General features: G+C 36.7%; 1 protein-coding gene across 1 annotated transcript in view; it reads left to right on the forward strand.

The window, feature by feature from the left end:
* The window catches only part of clmpb (CXADR like membrane protein b), an 83,137-nt gene extending 62,610 nt beyond the window's left edge, over positions 1–20,527 (forward strand). Inside the window, exons 2-7 of the mRNA XM_038285836.1 lie at positions 3,806–3,957; positions 9,618–9,822; positions 14,830–14,997; positions 16,104–16,223; positions 16,720–16,861; positions 18,368–20,527. Coding sequence (XP_038141764.1) covers positions 3,806–3,957; positions 9,618–9,822; positions 14,830–14,997; positions 16,104–16,223; positions 16,720–16,861; positions 18,368–18,704 — 1,124 coding nt within the window. The 3' untranslated portion in view covers positions 18,705–20,527. The remainder of the gene's footprint in view (positions 1–3,805; positions 3,958–9,617; positions 9,823–14,829; positions 14,998–16,103; positions 16,224–16,719; positions 16,862–18,367) is intronic.
* The last annotated feature ends 229 nt before the right edge of the window (positions 20,528–20,756 follow it).

A 20,756-nucleotide genomic window follows, 5' to 3' on the forward strand; every position in this document is an offset into this window, starting at 1 on the left:
TTGAAAGCCAAGGTCATGAAGCAATACAGAAATGTTCATGACATGAGTGCAAAGTGTTCCACAGTGATGAGTTTAGTTGGGTACACTGTTGTTTACTCATACGGTGAGGTCTCACAGTCCAGATAGCCCAGCTGTGTTAATTGAGAAAGGGGCCAATTCAAATACAATCTAAAAACTTCCATCAAGGTTACCTGTTTTTGGAGAGTTGCCATGTTAGGCTCTCCCTTTTGCATAAGCCCTTTTAAATGACCATAAATGGTTCCTGTGTAGAGGGGAAAAAAAACATAACCTCTACATATTATTTTCAATACTAGCATAGCAGGCCTTTGTGTGTAAACCATGTATGTATGGTACTCTAAACCAGTGTTTCCCAAACCTTTTGGACTTGTGTACCGCTTTGGGCATTTTGTTTTAACATGAATACCCCCCCTCAGTCAAAAGTATTGATGACTGCCCAAAAGTTGAAACTACAATAGCTAATTTTAAAATAAAAAGTTTTTTTATTCAATCTTATTAACTTCAGCATTTAATTCTTTGGAATGTTATTCTTTCAAACTCAAATAAAAAACGACATAGATATGTTGCCTGGAAGCTAGTTAAGAATGAAAATAAATAGGCCTACAAAATAAAATCATACTATAAATCTGCCTTTATAAAACTGGAGCTTCTCTGAGTAACTCCCCTATAATCAGATATAATCTTGAGGAATTGGGGACAAAATACTGAACAAAAATAATAGTCAGACTGACTCCATTTGTTTTACTTTGTTTTCAACACTCATGACACCTGAGCTGCTTTGATGAACTCAGATGTGGGAAAACAGCTGATACCAGGATGTTTTCTAAATCCAGTCTGTTCCTCTGCTTGGTTTTAATTGTGTCAAAGCTGAAGGTGAACTCAGACATATAAGAAAAAACTTTTTTTTAGCTGGGTCCTCACAAAGAAGACCAGATCAGACTATTTTATTACCTGAGAAATGAAATATGTTCATATACCCACTCACGGACCACTGTTGGGTCTGTGAGTGCATTGCATTGTTGGGAATCACTGCTCTAAACCCTACCCTAGTTTGGGCAGTCATTATGCACCTGTACATTTACTGTAAGTTTCCAAAAAGTTAAATAATTCTGGATGAAAATTGCTAATATCCTCAGTCATATAAACAGTTTACAAACATAATCAAAAGCTTAGGCAGCAGAACATGAGAAATAAGGTAAGCTGAGACCACCCACTCTGCAGTGGGTAAAGCCCTGGGCTGCTAATTAGTGCAGGGGCACTGATTACAGAGGCTTGCTTAAAGAGCTGCAGGGAGACTGTGGGTACAGGTTTCCCAGCAGATCCCCCTGCCACCACCAAACATTAACTCGCACCATTAGGTTCAACCAGCTGCGCTCACACACATGTCTGGGTATTCTCACTCCCAAGAGTTCTACGCACTGAAAAGCCCTCCTTTCCAAACCAATATCGGTGGGGAGCCTACAAGATGAATGACCCTGCAAATGTGGCATTAATAAGTCATAAAAAGGAATACCTTCATGGCTTAGGAGTTCCTCGATGAGGGGTTGGCCCCGTCTTTTCTTTTATTTGTGTAAACTGATGAGAACAAGTGTACCAAAGGAAAATAAAAGATTGTAATTTATTGTGGAAGTTTTGTGTTGCAAAATAGATAGAAGAATTCTTCTAGATTTAACACCTTCGCTTGTGAGGCACTTTAAGACAAACTGTACAATGTTTCTGTTCAGCTTGCAAACTAGTTTGCAAACTATTCAATGATAATATGTTATAGACCGGTTAGCATTATTTACTGTGAACCTACAAGATAATTTACAAGAGATTTACCTTAACTTGGTAGATTTTCAAAAGGTTGTCATTTTTTTCTTAAAATCTAAAAAGCCACAATAAGAAAAATAGGCTGAAAGCTTAATCAGTTCAATATTAAATGTTATTTTTTTTTATTTTTTTTTATATTCAGCCTCTTTGATTTTGACTGAGGTCATCTCCTGGTAAATTCTCCTCTTCACCAGTTAACATACACAAGCAGTTAATACATTATTGTGACATTACTGTAACAGGGGTCTGTACTAGTCGTTGTTGGATCATGAACATACAACAAACATGCTTAAGCAGAAAAAAGATTTTTCTTCATAGGTTTTTACAGCTTGGCATTTCCATTCATTTAACATTTACATGCTTTATTGATACAAAAATTTGGGTTTTTTAAGGAATTTAGATTTTTTCACTTACTACCAACGTCAACACTGAAGAGAGTTGTTGTATTAAGGCATCCTAGTTCTGTTTTTGTGAGATGATCAAAAAAAGATCAGGTTTTTGGGTTTATGACTGGCCAGCTATTGTCTAGGGCCGGTCAAGTAAAAACAAAATGGCAGTGTAACGGTCTATCCACAGTGCAAAACTTTTGCTTTATCCCTATCAAAGAGACAGGTCAAACTTTGGTTTCATATGGATAACTCATAACTCACTTTGAACAAAACTTTAGTCAATGTTGATGCCATCTGCGCAGATTGCTGAAGGAAAAGGATTTCTTAAAGCTGCTCTTTTCCTTCATGAACACTGACTGCTTTCAGAGTGCAGTACTGACATTTTCATTGGCCCAGAGATCACTTATGGGGCAGGGTGTTGGCTCCTGAGAGGTTGGACCAGTAAACAAGTGGACAGCGGCCCAGTGAGGGCTGGCCTTCTGAGGAACATTTGACAGCCCATGATTATGTCTGCTGCATACAAAGGCATTTTCACTGTCAGTATGTCCAGGATGAGTCACAGAGCAGATGTAGACCTCTAAAAAATACATGATGTGAATGACATGATAGATGCTTATCTTTTATATCTTGTTGGCATTTTTGCTCCATTTAAACTTATAAGAATGGGGCGTTTAATGCATCTTATTTAAGGAGCTTTCTAAGCTGTTGCTTCACTTGGTATTTAACTAAAAAATAGGCCATTCCATGTAATGTCATGTAGCCAAAAATAGACATTTTGTTGTGTAAGATTAGCTGAGCTCTGCAGCATTGTGTGCTCTATTGTACCAGTTGGAGGAACTTTAATGCCTCAGAAATGAGTCACCAATTTCTGACCCAGGGTATCTCCCAGTAACACACGCACACAATCTATAATTTCAGCTTCCAGCTAACCATAGTGACGCCTTTAGTTAATTCTACTGAAGCCTACAGGGCGGTCCAGTATCCTCCAATAAATTAGCCTCTGTGCTCTCCCACAAGTCCTGCCAATCTGGCCAGTGCCTGAAGTTACTCTCATGTGCATACACGCACTTTGAATCAATACATTCTTTCTTCAATGCAACAGAGGCTTCAACTTTAATACTGTGGAAGCTTTAGGCATTTGTTGTGTTTGTAAAGTTCACTGAAGCTGTGTGCAGAAGTCTGATTGAATCTCACAAAATCTTACAACTGGTATTATTTGCTAATAGGAAAGTGCATGTGTGATGACAGTACGCAAGACCAAAACGTCAGCTAATGCTGAGATCTTCCTCTTGCTGTCATACTCATGCTGTACGTCTGTTTGACCACTTATGCTGATATCAATCTCCTTGGAAAACCTTTTCTTTCTTTATTGTCCTTTGTAAAGACATATATGATATATTGATTGGTTGCCATTATCCTTTTTAGCTGATTGTAGAGTTCTTGTTAGCATCTTTCAATGCAGTTTTCCATCTCTATTATTTACTTGCTACCTAAATAACCTGCCACTCTCATTCAAGAGTTAGGTAACTGTTCTGAGCTGACATCTCACCGCTATCTTTTGCATCTCTTCCTCTCTCCTTTCTCAGTTCTGTTCAGCCTGCTGTCAGTGGGGGCCCAGACAGAGATGAAGAAGGTTGTTGGGGACAATGCCACCTTACCATGCCACCACCAATTCCAATCTTCTGGCTCTCTTGACATCGAGTGGCTGCTGCAGAAACCTAACTCAAAGCAGAAAGTGGTAAGATTTGTTACTCTCTGTGAATTAACTCATCTTATTTTATTGTTGGAAATAGTTTTCTTTTACCATAACAAGATGAATTGCTGTTGGGAATAGTCATTGCTTGCTCCTTACCCAAGGATTTTAATTATTTTTAACTTCTTCCTTTCTTTTCATCTAGTTTCTTTCCATTGTCTTAAAAACCCCTCAGCTATATATTGATTATGGACTAGTTGCCAAAAAACACGGCTGCAATTCTTTTAATGGTCTGGAAGTTGGCCTTTTTGTTTTTGCATAGAAGCTAGAACTACCAAATATACAAACATTATTAATAATAATATATAATAATTTTTAAAAACATTTATTAACTGTAAAATGTCACTTATTGTTGGATTTAGGTTTGTAATTATGTAGAGTTCTTAAAATTGTTAAGGAAACTAGTGGTGATAAAGCAACAGGACAAGTTATTTGAAAGGTTATTTTGTTAAAGACAATTCTCTAAAAGATGTAGCAGCTACTTTGGACTGATCGTTAAAAGACTCAAGATTTTATTGTCTTTATTATTCCAGAACTGCTTTTTTTATGTCTTCTATTGTTGCATATTTGCTTTGTCGCCTTTAAAATGTATATCCAATGTTATAGCTTTTGGTAATCTGAAAAATTGATGAGATATTAGCTGCTAACATTGATACAATATAGGAATCACCTCTCAGCCACAGTTTACTATGATTTAATGCTTTGATTCAACTAATACAAAAAGATACGAGGCAAAAATAAGCTATGAAATTATGGTTTTAAAAAATTTCCCTACATGCAAAGACCTTCCAGTTTTTCAGCACCCCAACAGCAAGCAGAAAATAACTATGATAGACAACCAAAAGACTACTAACCTTATCAAAGAGTCTTTAAAGAAAAAAAATCTCATTCACAGGAGGTACATTGATCATTTTATATCACAATAAAAGTTATGACAGTATAGAAAAACTTAGCTTTGAATTAAGTTTATAAAGATAGAAACTAAAGTGATTGAAACACACCTGAAATATGGTTTATTATGGCACTAAAGTTTTTTACTTTAACAATAGGAGTCACCACTGGGAGATTTTTCAACAACATATTATGAAATAAAAAAAATGAGTAGAGCCCTGCACAAAGTCCATCTTTCCATGAAACGTGGAGCTGAGAAATGTTGAAAATATTCCATGTATACATTTTTAGAAATTCCTGGAAACTGTAGAATATTGTGAAAATGATTTAAAAAAAAAAAAAGGTTAATAAAAAAATTCTAAAACATGAAATATATTTACTTCAGTATTAAATTAAATCTTTCCATCACAGAAAGCGATTTTCTCATGATCAAACTCATTAACAGTGGTTGTGATCATTAAATTGTTAGATTGTGATTCACTCAAAAGGTTCTGCTGTTTTCTGCTTACGTTTTAAATCTCATATTCATTTTGCTTTTCCAAACATGTCAGTTGTCTTTTATAATAATTTCTGTGGCATTTATGTGGTTTATGTTTTGGTTTAGTTTTTTATAATGCTGAAGAGTTAAGATGGCATAACTCTCACTAATGTCTAAAGAAATGAAGACAGAATCTTTTTGAGATGTAAAACTGTCAAAATGGATAAACTGTGGAACATAGAGCAGAAGAAAAAGAGCTCCGATAAAAAGACATGAATAAAACAAGTGTTACTTTTTAATGATCTCAGAAAAAGCTACCATATTGTGATGAATATTTAAAGGGATGATGGTACTGAAGGCACCATTAATTAAAATCAAACATTCAAAAATTTGATTATGAGACCAAGCCTACAGCTTGATGAATGAGTCACTCTTTTCTACTTAGAGGCAGTATTTGTAAATGGGGTTACTCTTTAATATTTTGCTTTACCATTTATGTTAATGAGTCTGAACATTAGAGGTTGAGACACAAGTTTCTGCAAAATTCATAAAATTTCACATCTATTCAGTTTATTCGTAAAGCACCAATTTAAAACAAATGTTATCTTAAGGCACTTTTCAAAAAAGATTTAATCTGGCTATGCAGTCACATTAGTTTAAGTTTTTCTATTGAAGGAAACTAAGCTGATTTTTATAGGATTTACTCCTCCTGGATGGGCTTGTGACAATATTTGCTTCCATTTTATTTTTGACTCTATAGCAATTCCTCACACCAAGCATGCAGCAACCGTGGAGAGGAAAAACTTCCTTTTAACAGGAAGAAACCTCCAGCAGAAGCAGGCTCAGTGTGAGGAGCTTTCAACCAAGAGCGACCTGTGGTTCAAGGAGACAAAAGCAGACATACAAAAAGAGCATAAAAGCACTTATTCATAAGCTTTATTAAAAAGGTAACAGTAAATAGATGGCTCTGTCAAAAAAGGAACAAATTATCTTTATCTTTTTACAAGGCAGTAAGGTCCAGTTGCAAATCAATTGATCTTTGTGATGTAATTGCAGTGTTTCCATCTGGCAAATACATTTTCCTCTTAACATTTGAGCAATTTCATGGTTAATGGTTACAGTCTATTACCCCTGTGAATCCAAGCGAATAAGACTGATAAGTTATTTAAAGGGTGTTTTTACCTTTCCTGCATTCTATGACAAACCAATAATTAAGCGATGTTGCGAATCAAAACTATGTAAAACTAAAGCTTCTCAAAGCTAAGCTACAAATAGCTTTAGCCACCAAGACGAATATTAACTTCTCTGGATATTAGAAGTTGAAAGTTGACAAGAAGTGGTTGAGTGGATATTATCTATCCCATTTTATTACAAACCCAACATGCTCGAATAACAGATCTGGGTTACTTTGGTAGCGGCTGTAGAGTTGAGGAAGCAATGAGCACCAGTTCAGTACATATGTGTGTTACACTGATATAATATAGAGCTGTCATCAAGTTATGTTCAAATTAAACAGAACTATAAAAATAGTCTAAATTATTCTTCTTTTAAAAAGCATTCAGTACACACACAGTGATTTGAAGCCCCCCTGAGTTTTTTGAGGTGTTTTAAGGCTAAAACTAACTGAAATATTCATGTGAACCGGGGGGGTGGGGGTACTCTTTGATCTCATCCGGTTTCACTGATCTTCACTAAAAGAACGACTCTGAATCTTAGCCGTATATAAACAGTGGAACACCACTATAAATAAAAAAAAAAATATTGTACAGAAAAAGAAAAATGATCCTTATATAATCTCATTAACATTCTTTTGGAGGCCTAATTGGCAATACAAGATTAATGCATGGATGCACGACATTTGTTTATTTCACATTTCTTTAATTAAACCTGAAGAATGCATCGGGGCGGGGGGGAAATATCTCATCAAGTATTTTAGTTCACGATGAATAAACAAACCACCTCATTTTAATTAGAAATTATATCAACAGCCTGTGGTCATTTCGTTATTTTTAACCTGATTCCTGGCACTCATGGGCATTTTGGTATCTCAGTCTCATAAGAGTGTTTGCAGTCTACACCCAGACATAACCGGCGGCCTAGATACACATAGTCATATGGAGCAGTCTGTGCTCACATATGTATGAGTAATACATGTCCACAGTTCATAAAAGCATCAAAGGAAGGCCCATAGGCAAATATCTTTAAAATATTTTATGATAGTGCCACGTTTGTTTATGTTTCCCACCACAATGTATGACTGTTTACATTTATGGAGAGTGCCCTTAGATATTAGTGTGTGTGAGGAGCTAGGTATATGCATGTGTAAGTGGCCAGTGGTCACCTGTGGTCCCAGCAGGTGCACCCATTTCTTCGGCGCTGATGTACTCTGGCACCAGCATTTAGCAGGACCCATCTGCAGGCTCTCACTTGCCCTGAGTAATAGGCCACTGTGACAGCAGTGTTTGTTTGTGTTTGTGCATGCGGATAGAGCAGCAGAGAAAAAGGAGAGGAACACGGAGCCGAGAAGAAACGTTTAAAGAGTTGAAAATGAACATGCCTACAGTCACATTACTCATCTGTTATTTCCTCTTGATACAGCTGAAGCAGTACAATTCACTGATTTTTTTGCCTACTGTAACCTAAAGATAGGTGTTAAAAAGGTTTGTTTGATCACAAAAATTCTGAAGTTAAGTGATGATCCAGTCAAATTTAAGTGCCAGAATATGTGAAGCTTTGATCTGCTGTTAACAACTTTAACCAATCTCAATGTGCTTTAATTACCCACCTTCAAAATATTTTTCAGTGTTGCATTTAAACATGGATTGCAGTAACATTCTTTTATATATTTGATAGAAATGAGCATATTTAGTACAGGAAGTGTTTACAATCTACTCAAAATGAAATAAAGTTTAAAAGCTCAAATGTTTCTTTGTTGAAACTATATAAGAGGTTTAAATAATTACCTAATTTTCCCAATTTGAAGCAATGAAACATCAATGATACCCTCAACTTTTAGCCTGAGTTGTACTAAGCAGAGATTTCCAAACCACATTCACACACAAATACCAAGGTATGATTTATTAATTTTTTTTTTTTTTACAATTATCTAATATAAGCTTCCCCAACAGACAAAATCTGTACCAGAGTTTACATTCACATCCCCCTCCTTCTACATTATTTATATGATTTAGAGATTTTATAATGCGTTTGTTGTAAGATTTATGCTTACATTGCTAATCAGTGGTTTAGTACTATTTTTAGCCTTTTACTGACATTTTTTCTACTTTAATCATTAATTACTCTACTTCATAGCATTGCATCATTACAGTAAAACAAAGAATGCAAGTCTCTAAACTGGCAGCCTTAAATGAATTGTGACACTTAACTGCTTATGCTATCACAAAACACTGCTCTACATTATCAAGTTTATTGCGTTAGGTAACACAGCAGAGAAACTGATTTTTTTTTCATTTGTTTTTTTAATGTTTTTTTACAGATGAATAATAAAGAGTGACAAAAAAAAACTAATGGCCACGCAAGGCAATGTGAAATGTGCCGTCTGAAAAATAAGTGTGTTACATTATGCACTTTGCTATGCTTCTTTGTTGCTTGTTATTCTGCTTCAACATTTCATCTATGCCACAGTGGGTGCCTTAATCTTTTATCAGCAGCTGAATACATTTTCTGTCCTTTTGTATGGTTACTTTGACAGCTTTGCTTGTGCAAAGACCATAAGGAGATAGTAGGTCTCACAAATAATCAGCAGAACTAAAGTCCCGGCATCTCAGCAGATGCATTCATGTGTAAAATATTCCGTCCCAGGGTTGATTATAAAGTAATTGTTAACATTGTTACTGGGGATCTGAATTTTTCAACACTGTGAGCAGACAGTGAGGCGGCGCTATGCTTATGTACCAGTCGTGCATGAACCATCTTTGGAATTATGCAATTTTTAATGTTCCTGGCTGCCTACCAGTTAACTAGATTGAGGGTGTTCCTCATGAGACAAATCTAGTTAGGCAAATGGGCTAAGTGACAGGAATTGGAGTAATGTTTACAGTAATAACATAACTAACATTTCCGATGTAAATTTAAGGTTCAAGATGGAACTTGGGCTTTCTTGTTTTTGTTACTCATAATAGGAAAAATACTTGTCAGGAAGTGAGAGAGCAGATATGATTTTACTCTTTTCATAAAATATTAGATGCTTCTCTGCGAGACAGAAGACAGACTGATTTTACAGTATTAAATTACATCTTTTTTTTTCAAAATGCAGATCATTACCTTCTTTGGAGGGCAGGTCTACACCAACGAGGCCACTGGGAGTGAGGCCAGCCGCCTGTCCTTTGCTGGGGAGTACCTGGGCGGTGACGCCTCTCTGCTGATCAGTGACCTGGTTCTGACCGACTCTGGGGAATACTCCTGTAAAGTCAAGACTGGGGGAAAATACCACTGGAGCCAGGTCAACCTTATTGTTTTGGGTGTGTTTGCAGACACACTCTCATCCTAAAATGATGAACTCAACCGAAACATTCAAAACAATGCACATGCAGATCCACAAACATGCCATTAGGATGTGACAGAACTCATTTACAATGAAAACACACAAAGAATATAACACACATACACATGTAGGCATAATCATAGGATCATTAGACTGGCACATTTCCTCCATCATGCTAACTGATCTAATGATTCGATTTGATACAGACGTTGTGATTTGATTTTGTCTCTTCTGTTTGGGTCCGTTTGGATTGGTTTCTTGATGAGGTGAGACAGAAAAAAAAAAACAGAAGGGCAGAGAAGTAAGCTTCAAAGGATGAATTCAGGGTCAAACTAGCAGATATGTTGGTAAAATCAAAAGTACATAGCATCCCCTGTTAGATAAATGATGCAGCACTCTGAAAAAAGTTTCAGTACCCTAAGAGATTTCCTGCATTTTCTTTTGACAGTTTTAATCAGAAAATACAATCAATTAAGAAAGAATGCAATTTCTGAATCATAATTTTTTTCTATAAAGTAAAATGTGTGGCTACATTAAATGCTAATAAACCTATACATACAATTACTGTTTATTCTTTTGTCAGCAAAAGCTGCAATAACTTGAGGGATTTGATGTGAAGGAATTCTGACCTCCTCTTTGTTAAAATTTTTTAAATGTTTTCTAATACAAGGTCAAATAACAGCCTCTCATATTTATTAAAATATGGTCTGAATAGATTATTTCAAAATGTATTATATATTTTTTTTTTCATCATTCGGAAGTAGACTTGCTTATGTGCTTTTCCCTGCTCCGCAATTATTAAAAAGTTTTCCTTGCCTCAATAAAAGAAACTGGTGGATTTTCTGATAAAGGAACAAACTTTATTTTATTATTTGTCTCAAACTTTTCCATTCATTCCATTTGTTGAACTTTGAACAATCGACGTTGACTTTAACTCAGCAGACCTTTTGATTTGGGGGGATTTGTGAACTACTTGATGAGTTGTTGATGGGATTAGGATACTTTTTCTGTTTTTAAAAAGAATATTTTTTCAGGTCAAATTTGTCTAATATTTAGAATTGATTATCCAAAGCATATCTGAAGCAAAACTGGATAAAACAACAGACAGGCAAATGCAACTTTTACAGTACTGTAGGTTTGCTTTTCCCAATTTAATGAACATAGTTTAATTACATTTTAAAATAGAAAAGAATCATGTTTCATCAGTTCTGTACCACAGCTGTAGCTCCACTGTGCTCAAGGACAGGTAGCAAAAGAAGAATAGAAGCTCTGCCAGAAGATCCTAACATAACGTCCAGTGGGAGGAACAAGATTGTTCTCAATGTCAGAAAAGCAGGCGATTTAATAAAACATCACGGGAGATTAGTTCAACCAGCAGTTATTGGTTTTCTAATGGAGCAGTCTGTTAATCCTCTGCTCTCACTCTCCTCTCAGTTCCATAAAGACATTCTGGTGACTTAGAGGCTCAATTTTTACAAATTGCCTTCAGCTCTGCCATGACACTTTCGCTTCAGAGAAGAGACGAACGTCTTGAGATTCTCCTCCCGCTCCCCCGCGTTAAGATAATAACTTGGCGGCTGAACTTGTGGCTGGCTTGATGTGAGACAGTGAATGCGAGTGGTTGCATTTGTTTGCTTGCCAGTGCGTATAGCATTATGTGCAAGCTTGGTCACTCATGCCAAGGTGTTTACTGTTTGCTTGACTGAGTGTTTGAATTTTCTTGTGGAGATTTTGGGCTTTAGGAGGTAAAAGAATTGGTGGTGCAAGTTTAGGAAACTTTTTTAAGGACTTCTGCAGCAGTTTTAACTTACTCGCCATGACAGAGCTGACAGATGCTCAGTGGACCTCAATCAGCAGCTCTCATTATATTGCTTGCTGAGAGAGGCAGCCGATGACATCCTGCTTCTGACATACTCCGGAATATGTTACCGTGTCAGAGTTACTTATTCTCCGACTTTGCTCACAAACAGCTAAAAAAGGAAGCACACACAGCTCTACATGGCTAATTTGACAGTTGCACAAAAACACAAAACAGCTATATAAATTTAGTCCGCCAATCATATAAAAATATGTCACTAGAGAGGGCGACAACTGTGCTCCATTTTCTTTTTATAGCGAGGCAGTACCTCTCAGCAAGAATCTAAGCAGAGCAGCTGAACGGATCTCAGCAGGCTGTAGCTCCACCGCTCTGTGCCTCCAGCTGTGGCAGACTATGACCAAAACTATTGACCTGTGGAGAAAATGTTACTACACACATTCATGGACTGGTCTGGGGCCCTATTTGTCCATTCCCTCTGGAAAGCCCTTTTTTATCGTGTCACTAGTTTACAGTCAAGTTCAAAATGGCCGACCAAAACAATCAAATTTAAGCATAGAGTAAATTAACTAAGGTCTATGGTAGAAGGAAAATTTTCTAAACTATCTACTTTAAAAACTCTCATACAGTTATCTACTCAATGACTGGTGCTCTTGTTGGTTTGTGCACAAAAACATAAAAGGAGTGTTTGTGGTTAACCTGAGAGCCTGATTTGACCTTTTCTTACCTCACTGCTCATAAACAGCCTTAATAGTGACTTCTGCTTGCAGATATTAAAATGTTTTAAGGTTTCTTGTATCAGTTTTCGGTTACATGTGGAAAAACACATATTTGCTTCACTTTACCTTTCTTTGACTCTGATGTATGGAGGAATGGGCCTCTTATCGTACAGATGCTTTAAGAAAGTTGTTAGTCGGAATCAGCTTGATTAGTCATGACCAATCACCTGCCTGTCATTAGCTTAAAATCCTAACCAATTTTCTAATCAGGAATTAAATGGTGAACACTCCAAAGGATGGAGTTAGTTAGTTCAGGCTGACATCAACCCTGCACCTTGAAAGGTGTTTGCTACATAAAGATGAGCAGTTTTATATATATATATATATATATATATATATATATATATATATATATATATATATATATATATATATATATATATATATATATACTCTAGCAACTTCCCAGTACCAAGCTGGGTTGGGGCAGTGCTCACCATTTTAACTCTAAAACACAGTGAGAAAGCTGTGGGCTCCAGAAATGTCCCCAGTGCTTTTGGAGCCCTGTCTACCTGTCCTTCACTGCTGTTGGGTGCTGAGTGTTGCAGGCTTTCCACTGCTTTTATCAGTCTAATTATTTTGTACCTTCAGGTGACTTCTATTTGAAACTGGGGTGTGTACAGGTTCCTCTTTTAGTAATGTGGACTTCCTGCTGTAATAGACAAGCTTAGATGCAGTCTTGATTTATTAAAGTTGTCCATTTACAAAGGAATCTGTTGCAACATATACCTTTTGTAGAGAAATGGCAGATATATGTGAATTCTAGTTGTCCCCTTCTTTTTTTATAGAATTATTTTCTGAATATTTTTAATTGCCTTTATAGTAAAAAACAATTTTAAGTTGTGAATCTAGTTCTAATTTTTTATTTCTAAATTTCATCCTGTCATTTGCATACAGAGAATACTGCAACTAGAAACCACTCATTGGTTGGATGTAGACTTTTTTTCTCAGATTTTATTTCTTTCCTTTTTATTTTAAATTGCCCCCATTATATTAAAACAAGCCCCCAGTCTTAGCTCATTATGTTTAATGCATGCAGCATAGCTGATCTACATTTAATAACATTAAGTTTTATATTAATTAGACCTACAACCATTTAAAAAATCAATCTCATCAATAAATGCAACTTTTCCACCAAGTGGTCTTAATTACATTAAAACAAAGAACATGGAAATTTTTTGACTTTCTCTCAAGTTTCAGAATTTTTTTGTATCTAATTTTGAGTCAATAGAAAACATAGAAATAATTACTGCAGATTGCAGTGTAATTTAAATGGTTATTATTTATCAGCTGTACACATTGCCAATTAGGTGAAACTGAATAGGCCACACCAACCCAGAGATGACAAAAAATAAAATAAAATTTAATTTTCATAGTAACTATAAAAATTCAATACTTTTAAACATAGAAATTGCTTTTTTCAAAAACTGTCATTTAAACCGGTCCAAAAAGAATCGAGAAAGTCATGAATTCTAAGCAGCCAAAAATTTTGTTTTCTGGGGTCTGATTCAGTTCTTGTTTCATATTTCTAGCATCTAACTTTACTTGGAAACTTCTGATTGGTTAGCATAGTTTAATAGTTCACATATAAAAGCTATCTGATGCCATGTGGACAATGACAGGATGACAGTCCCCTCAAAGTCATCTCTCTTCCAAGACTCAGGTGGAAGCTGATTGGTAAATCGGCTTCTACCTGACTGAGCCATAATACTTAACCTCTAAGTGATATTTCCCTAGCATTTTTTTCAGGTCTTGTGATCACAAAGTATCTATATAGCGAATAACATGCAGCATTTATGTTCAAACTTTGAAAGAACTAATAAGTAGTAGCCTATTTCGATTTTTTTTGTCAATCTCTAAGCACTTTTAAGCAATCTGGATTTCTAATTTAGTGAAAAAAGATCATGTATATGAAAGCAAGTTAGCCACGTCCTGACACTGACAAAACTGGAAGTACTGATGCTATATGCTTATATTTTTAAGATCTCGGACAGCAACCTGCATGAATAAGATATTGGCTTGGACTAGTCCTATAAGGCCATTCAGACTGATAACGTTTAAATACCTTCAATTTTAGCTAAATTTCACTGTCTTACGCCATTAGCTGTGCAAAATGCCATAACCATATGAATTCAGAATACTATACAAATTATGTATATAGGAATTGGCCATCCAGTATCCTTATAACAGCATTATAGCTGTAATAAGTACACTAAAGATCAATTTTCAGGTGAACATTTTCATTAACTAACCGGTAGCTTTTAATTTACCATTTTTGAAAATAAAATTTAATTTTCTGATAAGAGTTACGTGCCTTAAAAAAAAAACTTTATCAACTATTTTTGATTAATATTGTCTTTTCTGGGGCCCATCTTTTGTTTTCTAACAGAGAAACCCTCCAAGCCAACGTGCCGGATGGATGGAGAACTTATGGAGGGCAAGGATGTCAAGCTGAGCTGTAAATCCATCGATGGTTCAGAACCCATTAGCTACAAGTGGGAGCGAGTTCTTGACAAAGGGAAGAGTCTGGGCAAGCTGCCAAACCTGGCGCTGATAGGTAAGAAAATTAGAGCCAAAAAAGAAGGATAGCACTAGAGTGAAATGATGTGCTGATTCACCATCTGGTTCCTTTACACAAAATGCTATAATAATTTATTTTATATTATGAATTCTTTCTTTTCCTAAGCTGCATTACTACCTCAGAAGGTTCTACTGAATGCTCTACTGGAACTCCTCCTCTCTTCTCTTTACTTTCATACGTCTGTAAACACGGGCACATAAATCTGGGCAAACCTCCCTCTCCCTCTGCAAATCCTTTACAGCCTCACAAGAATAATTAAAAGTTACAACATTTCGCTCAAGGGGACACATTGATTTGGTTTCCCTGTTTCATCCACTGATACTGTAATCAGTTAATATGTTTAGGCTGCTCTGATTCTCTCTCTACGTACAAGCAATAAGCCTAAGACTAAACAAATATGAGTGCTATTTCTTTTTTTCCTGGGAATCAAACAGCACCACATTGTGAGTTCTGTTTTTATTCTGCTAGGATTACTTGCTTTATTACAAGGATTTGTGCTGAAAGTGAGATCTAATGAATTTGAAACGTCAAGCCAAGTCAAGTGAATCATAGTTGTGAGCATAAAAGCGGACTGAGCATTTTCTGGGAGCGAGGCTGAGGTGGAGAGAAATCCTATACGATACAAGGAAAGGTTTTGCAGTAATTTTTTATATAGTCCAACCGGAAAAAAGCACCTTATGAAATTAGATATACTATATATTTGCATCTTTCTGTCTGTCTGTCTGTCCATCTTTCGTTGTGTGACACGTCCAGACAAAAATCTTCTAGTTAATGACATCAGCCAAGCACCACCTGTTCAGTGTAATTACTTTCATTGTACAGTAACACACAGCAATATCAGTCATTATTTATTGCTCTAGTTAAAGCTTATAACACATGGTCTTTAGTGGTGGAGATGAGTAAATATCCCATGAGTCTGTCTCCCTATCAAACTAATTCCTGATTCTGTCCTCAGGTCTTCCTGAGTTTAATGGAACACCACTGGAAAATATTCCCATAGTTTCATCCTTGTCTGCTGCTTTTTGTTATTTATGATTCAGTTCCCTGCTCATCAGTGGTAATATAAAAAAATTTTTTGGCAGATCTGAAGAACCCAGAGATCGTCACCCTGAGGAATCTCACAATGGATAGCACGGGTGTCTACAGGTGCACGGCAAGCAACGATGTGGGAGAGGAAAACTGCACCATTGAGGTCACGATGCGTGAGTTGTAGGGGGGAACTTGACCTCGCAGTCTTCACCTCCACTAAACTGCCACACTGATCGATGGTTATTGTTTTAAACTGCAGCTACAAATACATTTATTCTCCACCCTTCCTCTCCTCCCCTTCACCCTCCTCTCAAATGCAGTAAACTTAAAGAGATGGCCACTGGTAACCCTCTCTGCTTCAGATGTCATGTTTCACTGTCAAAATGAGGCATTCATTCAGAGTCCCCTGACAGGGTCATGTGTGGGGGTGGGGGGGCGACAGATCTAGCAGCTCAGCAGAAATTCTTTGCAGGCCTTGGTGTTAAATTAATGTCCTTGAATTAATTATAGAGTCAAAGAGGCGAGTGAAGAAGTGAATCTTTCTGTTAGAACTGTGTGTGAAAGATTATTATTAAAAAATGTAAGAACTATGGGGAAAATGAAATATTATTTTACCATAGACTGAATCAATCTGTTTCTCATCACTTTTTCTTTTTTTTTCCTCTATAGATGTGAGGGATGTTGGGATGGTAGCAGGATTCGTGGTGGGATTATCTTTCGGCGTCCTTGTTGTCATACTAATTGTTTGGCTCGTCTTCCGGAAGAAAGAAAAAAAGAAGTATGAAGAAGAAGAGACCCCAAATGAGATCAGGTTCAGTAATTTTCTCATCAACTATCACTATTTTGCAGTTTGAAACACAGTTTAATTAAATTTTGGACACAGTTTTTTAACTGTGGATTAGGGTGGTAAGCGGTGGTATTAAGTCCTTAAAATAAGACACCAGAGACAATGCTATAGTGCAATGCTATAGACAATGCTAATTATGCCATAATACCCCTCTCCCACATGTTGCTGCATGCTGCATGCTCAGCTGAATTAAGGCAAATACATTTAAATGTTTACCTCTATTATAAAAAAGTCTAATTTGTCTCTTTTAGAAGATTTGCAATCATCCGCCCAGCATTTACTAATGTAATACTATGCCAGTTAAGCAACTGACTAAACAGACAGACAGATGGACCGATGGACAGTAGAGTTTGAGCAGCTAACATCGACTTATTAACATTGTTCTAATTTAAAGATTAAATTGATTAAAAGATTTTCATTTGAGACTAAATGTAGATATTGTACATTATATTCTATATTTTTGACAAAAACGCAAGCCAAAACAAGAGTTATATTTTAAATTATACAAACTAGATCGCTTAAATAACTTACATCTTTTTTTTCTTTTTTTATTATGTAATAATTCTGCTAAACATTTTCTGTTAATAATTATATACATATCAGTTATTGATGTATCTTTAGTTGGGATTGTAACAATTCCATAATGGCACCTATGTAGTTCTTGTGCTCTTGTTAACATTTGCTTCAAAATGTGTTGTCTAAATGCAGTAATTTTGTAACGTGGCAGTCTCAACCTTGCATTGTCCAATATTTTTCCTATTTCACACGGAAAAAAACGTTTTTACTTCCAAAGACTGAGCTCCATGCATAATATTGCGGTTTGAACTTTTAACGTTTAAAGCCATGAACTTTATCCAATTTTGATGCTATTAATTATTGTTCTGGATCCACTTAATGTATGATACAGTAATATCCTAAAATCTGCAAAGCTTTTGCATGGTCACTGGCATAATCTGACTTTATATTTAGAGGAGTAGCTTTTTTACAAAATTCTGGTGCTTTCCGTATCCTTTCTTATAACAGATTTCTTTTGGAAAGTGTACAGAAAAATAACAAGGCCTGTTGTTATGATGGTCCATCTTAAAAAGCCTGACTGACGGCTCTTTTTTTAGCTTTCTCACTGGTTTTTACTCTGTCCTAATAAGACTGAAGCAAACCGGGATTTATTTGGGGAAATTTCATTGTTTGTTTAAAAACATTGTTTTTCTTTCTTTCAACAGTTGAGTCAGGGGAGCTGGAGTTCTAGCAGATTTCATTATTCGATGCAAATGTGTTTCAGAAAACTATGAGGATTGGGGGTATCTCATGAATTACATAAGACCCTGGTAAACTATAGTTCCCCATTGCCTTAGACCTTGGAATAGTGTAATTCAGGAGTGTTGTGCTGTATGATATAGTGTTGTGTCTTCTGTTTCAAGAGCTGCCTTTTATATCAAATAAATGTTATGTGTTGTGTTTCCCAATACGCAGGGAAGATGCCGAGGCTCCCAAGGCCAAATTGGTGAAGCCAAACTCCCTATCCTCATCTCGCTCTGGCAGCTCACGCTCTGGCGCCTCCTCCACCCAATCAATGGTGCACAACAGCACCCAGCGTGGCCACCGCCCACGTCCACCTGCCGTGTCGGCTCTCAAGGAAAATGGACAACCTCCAGGTTTCCCCCAATCCCCTCCAGGCTACACCACAGTGGTCCCCCCCAAAACTCCTGAGCCCCCTATCACTCCAAAATTCAACTCCAGGAACATGTCTGGGCCCACACCCCCAACCCTCATGGTTCCAGCCCAGACCAAGGCCTTTCAGACTGTGTAGGACTGAAAGTCACGTCCTTTCCTGCAGCCATGTAAGACTCCAGCCCCTCCCAAGAGCCTCATAACCCCCCCTCCCAAAGACTGAGACTCTTCTATAAACAAAGTGAAATGCAACTAGTTTAAAGGATGTAATGTAAAAAAAAAATTGAAACTATAATTCCAAAAGAAGTTTTAATGAATGCATAATTTAAAGGGTGAAATATTAAAGATGCTTGCCCATATCGAATAAAAAAAAAAATAAGAAAAACAAAACAAAAAAAGCAGAAGCCTGAGATGCAAAATGATCACATGGCTGATGGCTGAACTTTTTTGCTGAGTTTCTTCTTTTAGGTTTGGATGGTACAGAGAAGCACCATGTGCATTGAGGTGGAAGGCCACCCCAGAAGAGCTTTATTTATTTATCAAATCAAAGGCTAAGGCATGCAGTCAGAGTGAGAAAAGGAAACTAAAAACATACTTACATTCACCCTCACTTGTACAAGATGAATATAAGTAGGTCAGAAATTAGGGGGAAAAAGAGAGACTGTGTGGGAAGCTGGATTTTTGGGGATTTTTCTTTTTTAAAGATGGAAACTAGGAGGGAGCGGTGATCCTCTGATTCATGTCACTCCACGCCTCTGTATGGCTGCTTCCAACTACTTCCTCTAAAACCACAAACCGCTTTGCCTCCCCCATGGGCCTGGCCAATTTTGCCCATCCATGTGGACAGACACGGTGCACGGCGTGTGAATTATCCACCTCAATGCGCTCGGTCTTTTGTGCTCTCACAAAGGAACCCATGAGAAACCACAGAAGGACTCGGCTGACTCATGAGCGCCTCAACTGCTTCAATGGGTGGGGCTGTTAACTACCAGGATGTAGCATTGATGGTGAAGTCAAAAAATGGACTTGTTATTGCTCCTCCCACATCTACATGTATTGCTACCAAATATTCTCCTAAGTAATTTAGTAGCATTTATAAGGCCTATAGCGATATTTTTAATATAGAGGTAAGCATCTATTAGAACAGCTAGAATCTTCTTTTTTCTTTTGTCTCTGTTTTTCTTTGTCTCCTCCTCCTGAGCAGGTTGCAAATTGTCACATACAGCCAAGTGTAAATCATAAATTTTAAGAATTGCCAAAAAAGCCCCAAGATGGCTTATGATTGGCATCATTTTTTTTTTTTTTACCAGTTACATTTCTTAACTGAAGCCAAAATCTGTTGCAATGAATGTGTGATGTACAAAGATGGTAGAGTCCATTCATTTCAGTCTCCTTCAGGGTACGGTATCATTCTAAGGCACATCTCTTAAGTTTGACTTTAGTTTGTCTAAAGAAGGAGACCAAGGATTGTGATTCCTGAGAAATCCAACACTCTCCTTGGATCCTTAAATGCGCTGTGGAACTTGATTGATGCTTTGCCCAATCACTGGCTTGGTTAATGCTTGTTGTCTGCAAGCAACCCAATTATTGTATCCTCTCAGATACAAAGTGACTTAAAGTAGCTGAAAAAAATGGCAAGTAGCCTATCTAGTGTGCCTTTGCAATCCTTCTCTCTTTTTTCTTCTGCCCACCTCCCTCGGCCCTTATCTTCATTTTAACAGTGTTTAAGTCTCTGTTCACATGCAGCTTTGAGGGTCACCAGCAGAAACACTTGATATCACAAAAAACAACCCAGTAAGAGATGCTGCAGAGGGAGCACCAAGTAGAGTGAGCGGTGAGAAAAAAAATCGCATGCCACAGGACTATGTACTGTAAATTCTGTAGGCTGTCTTGTTTTATATTGTACATACAGATAAATATATACACAGGATGTCAGTTTGTTTTAAAAAATGAGGGTAAATTTAAAAGAAAAAGCTTTTCTTTTTATAACGAATTATTAAGTGAGAAATCCAAGGTGAAGTCAAACTGTCTTTTTTTCTGATGCCACTAATGGCAATGATGTCAGCAGTCATGAGGCAAATTTTTTATATGACAGGATGGTTAGAAGAAAAACATAACTAATCTGATCCTTCATGGCCTGTTTCCAGAATTTTTTATTTTGTTTCTGGAAAAAAAGTCGACCATTCTGTTA

This window comes from Cyprinodon tularosa, unplaced genomic scaffold, assembly GCF_016077235.1.
Source record: "Cyprinodon tularosa strain WSP-4 unplaced genomic scaffold, ASM1607723v1 ctg215, whole genome shotgun sequence".
NCBI classification, from domain to species: domain Eukaryota; kingdom Metazoa; phylum Chordata; class Actinopteri; order Cyprinodontiformes; family Cyprinodontidae; genus Cyprinodon; species Cyprinodon tularosa.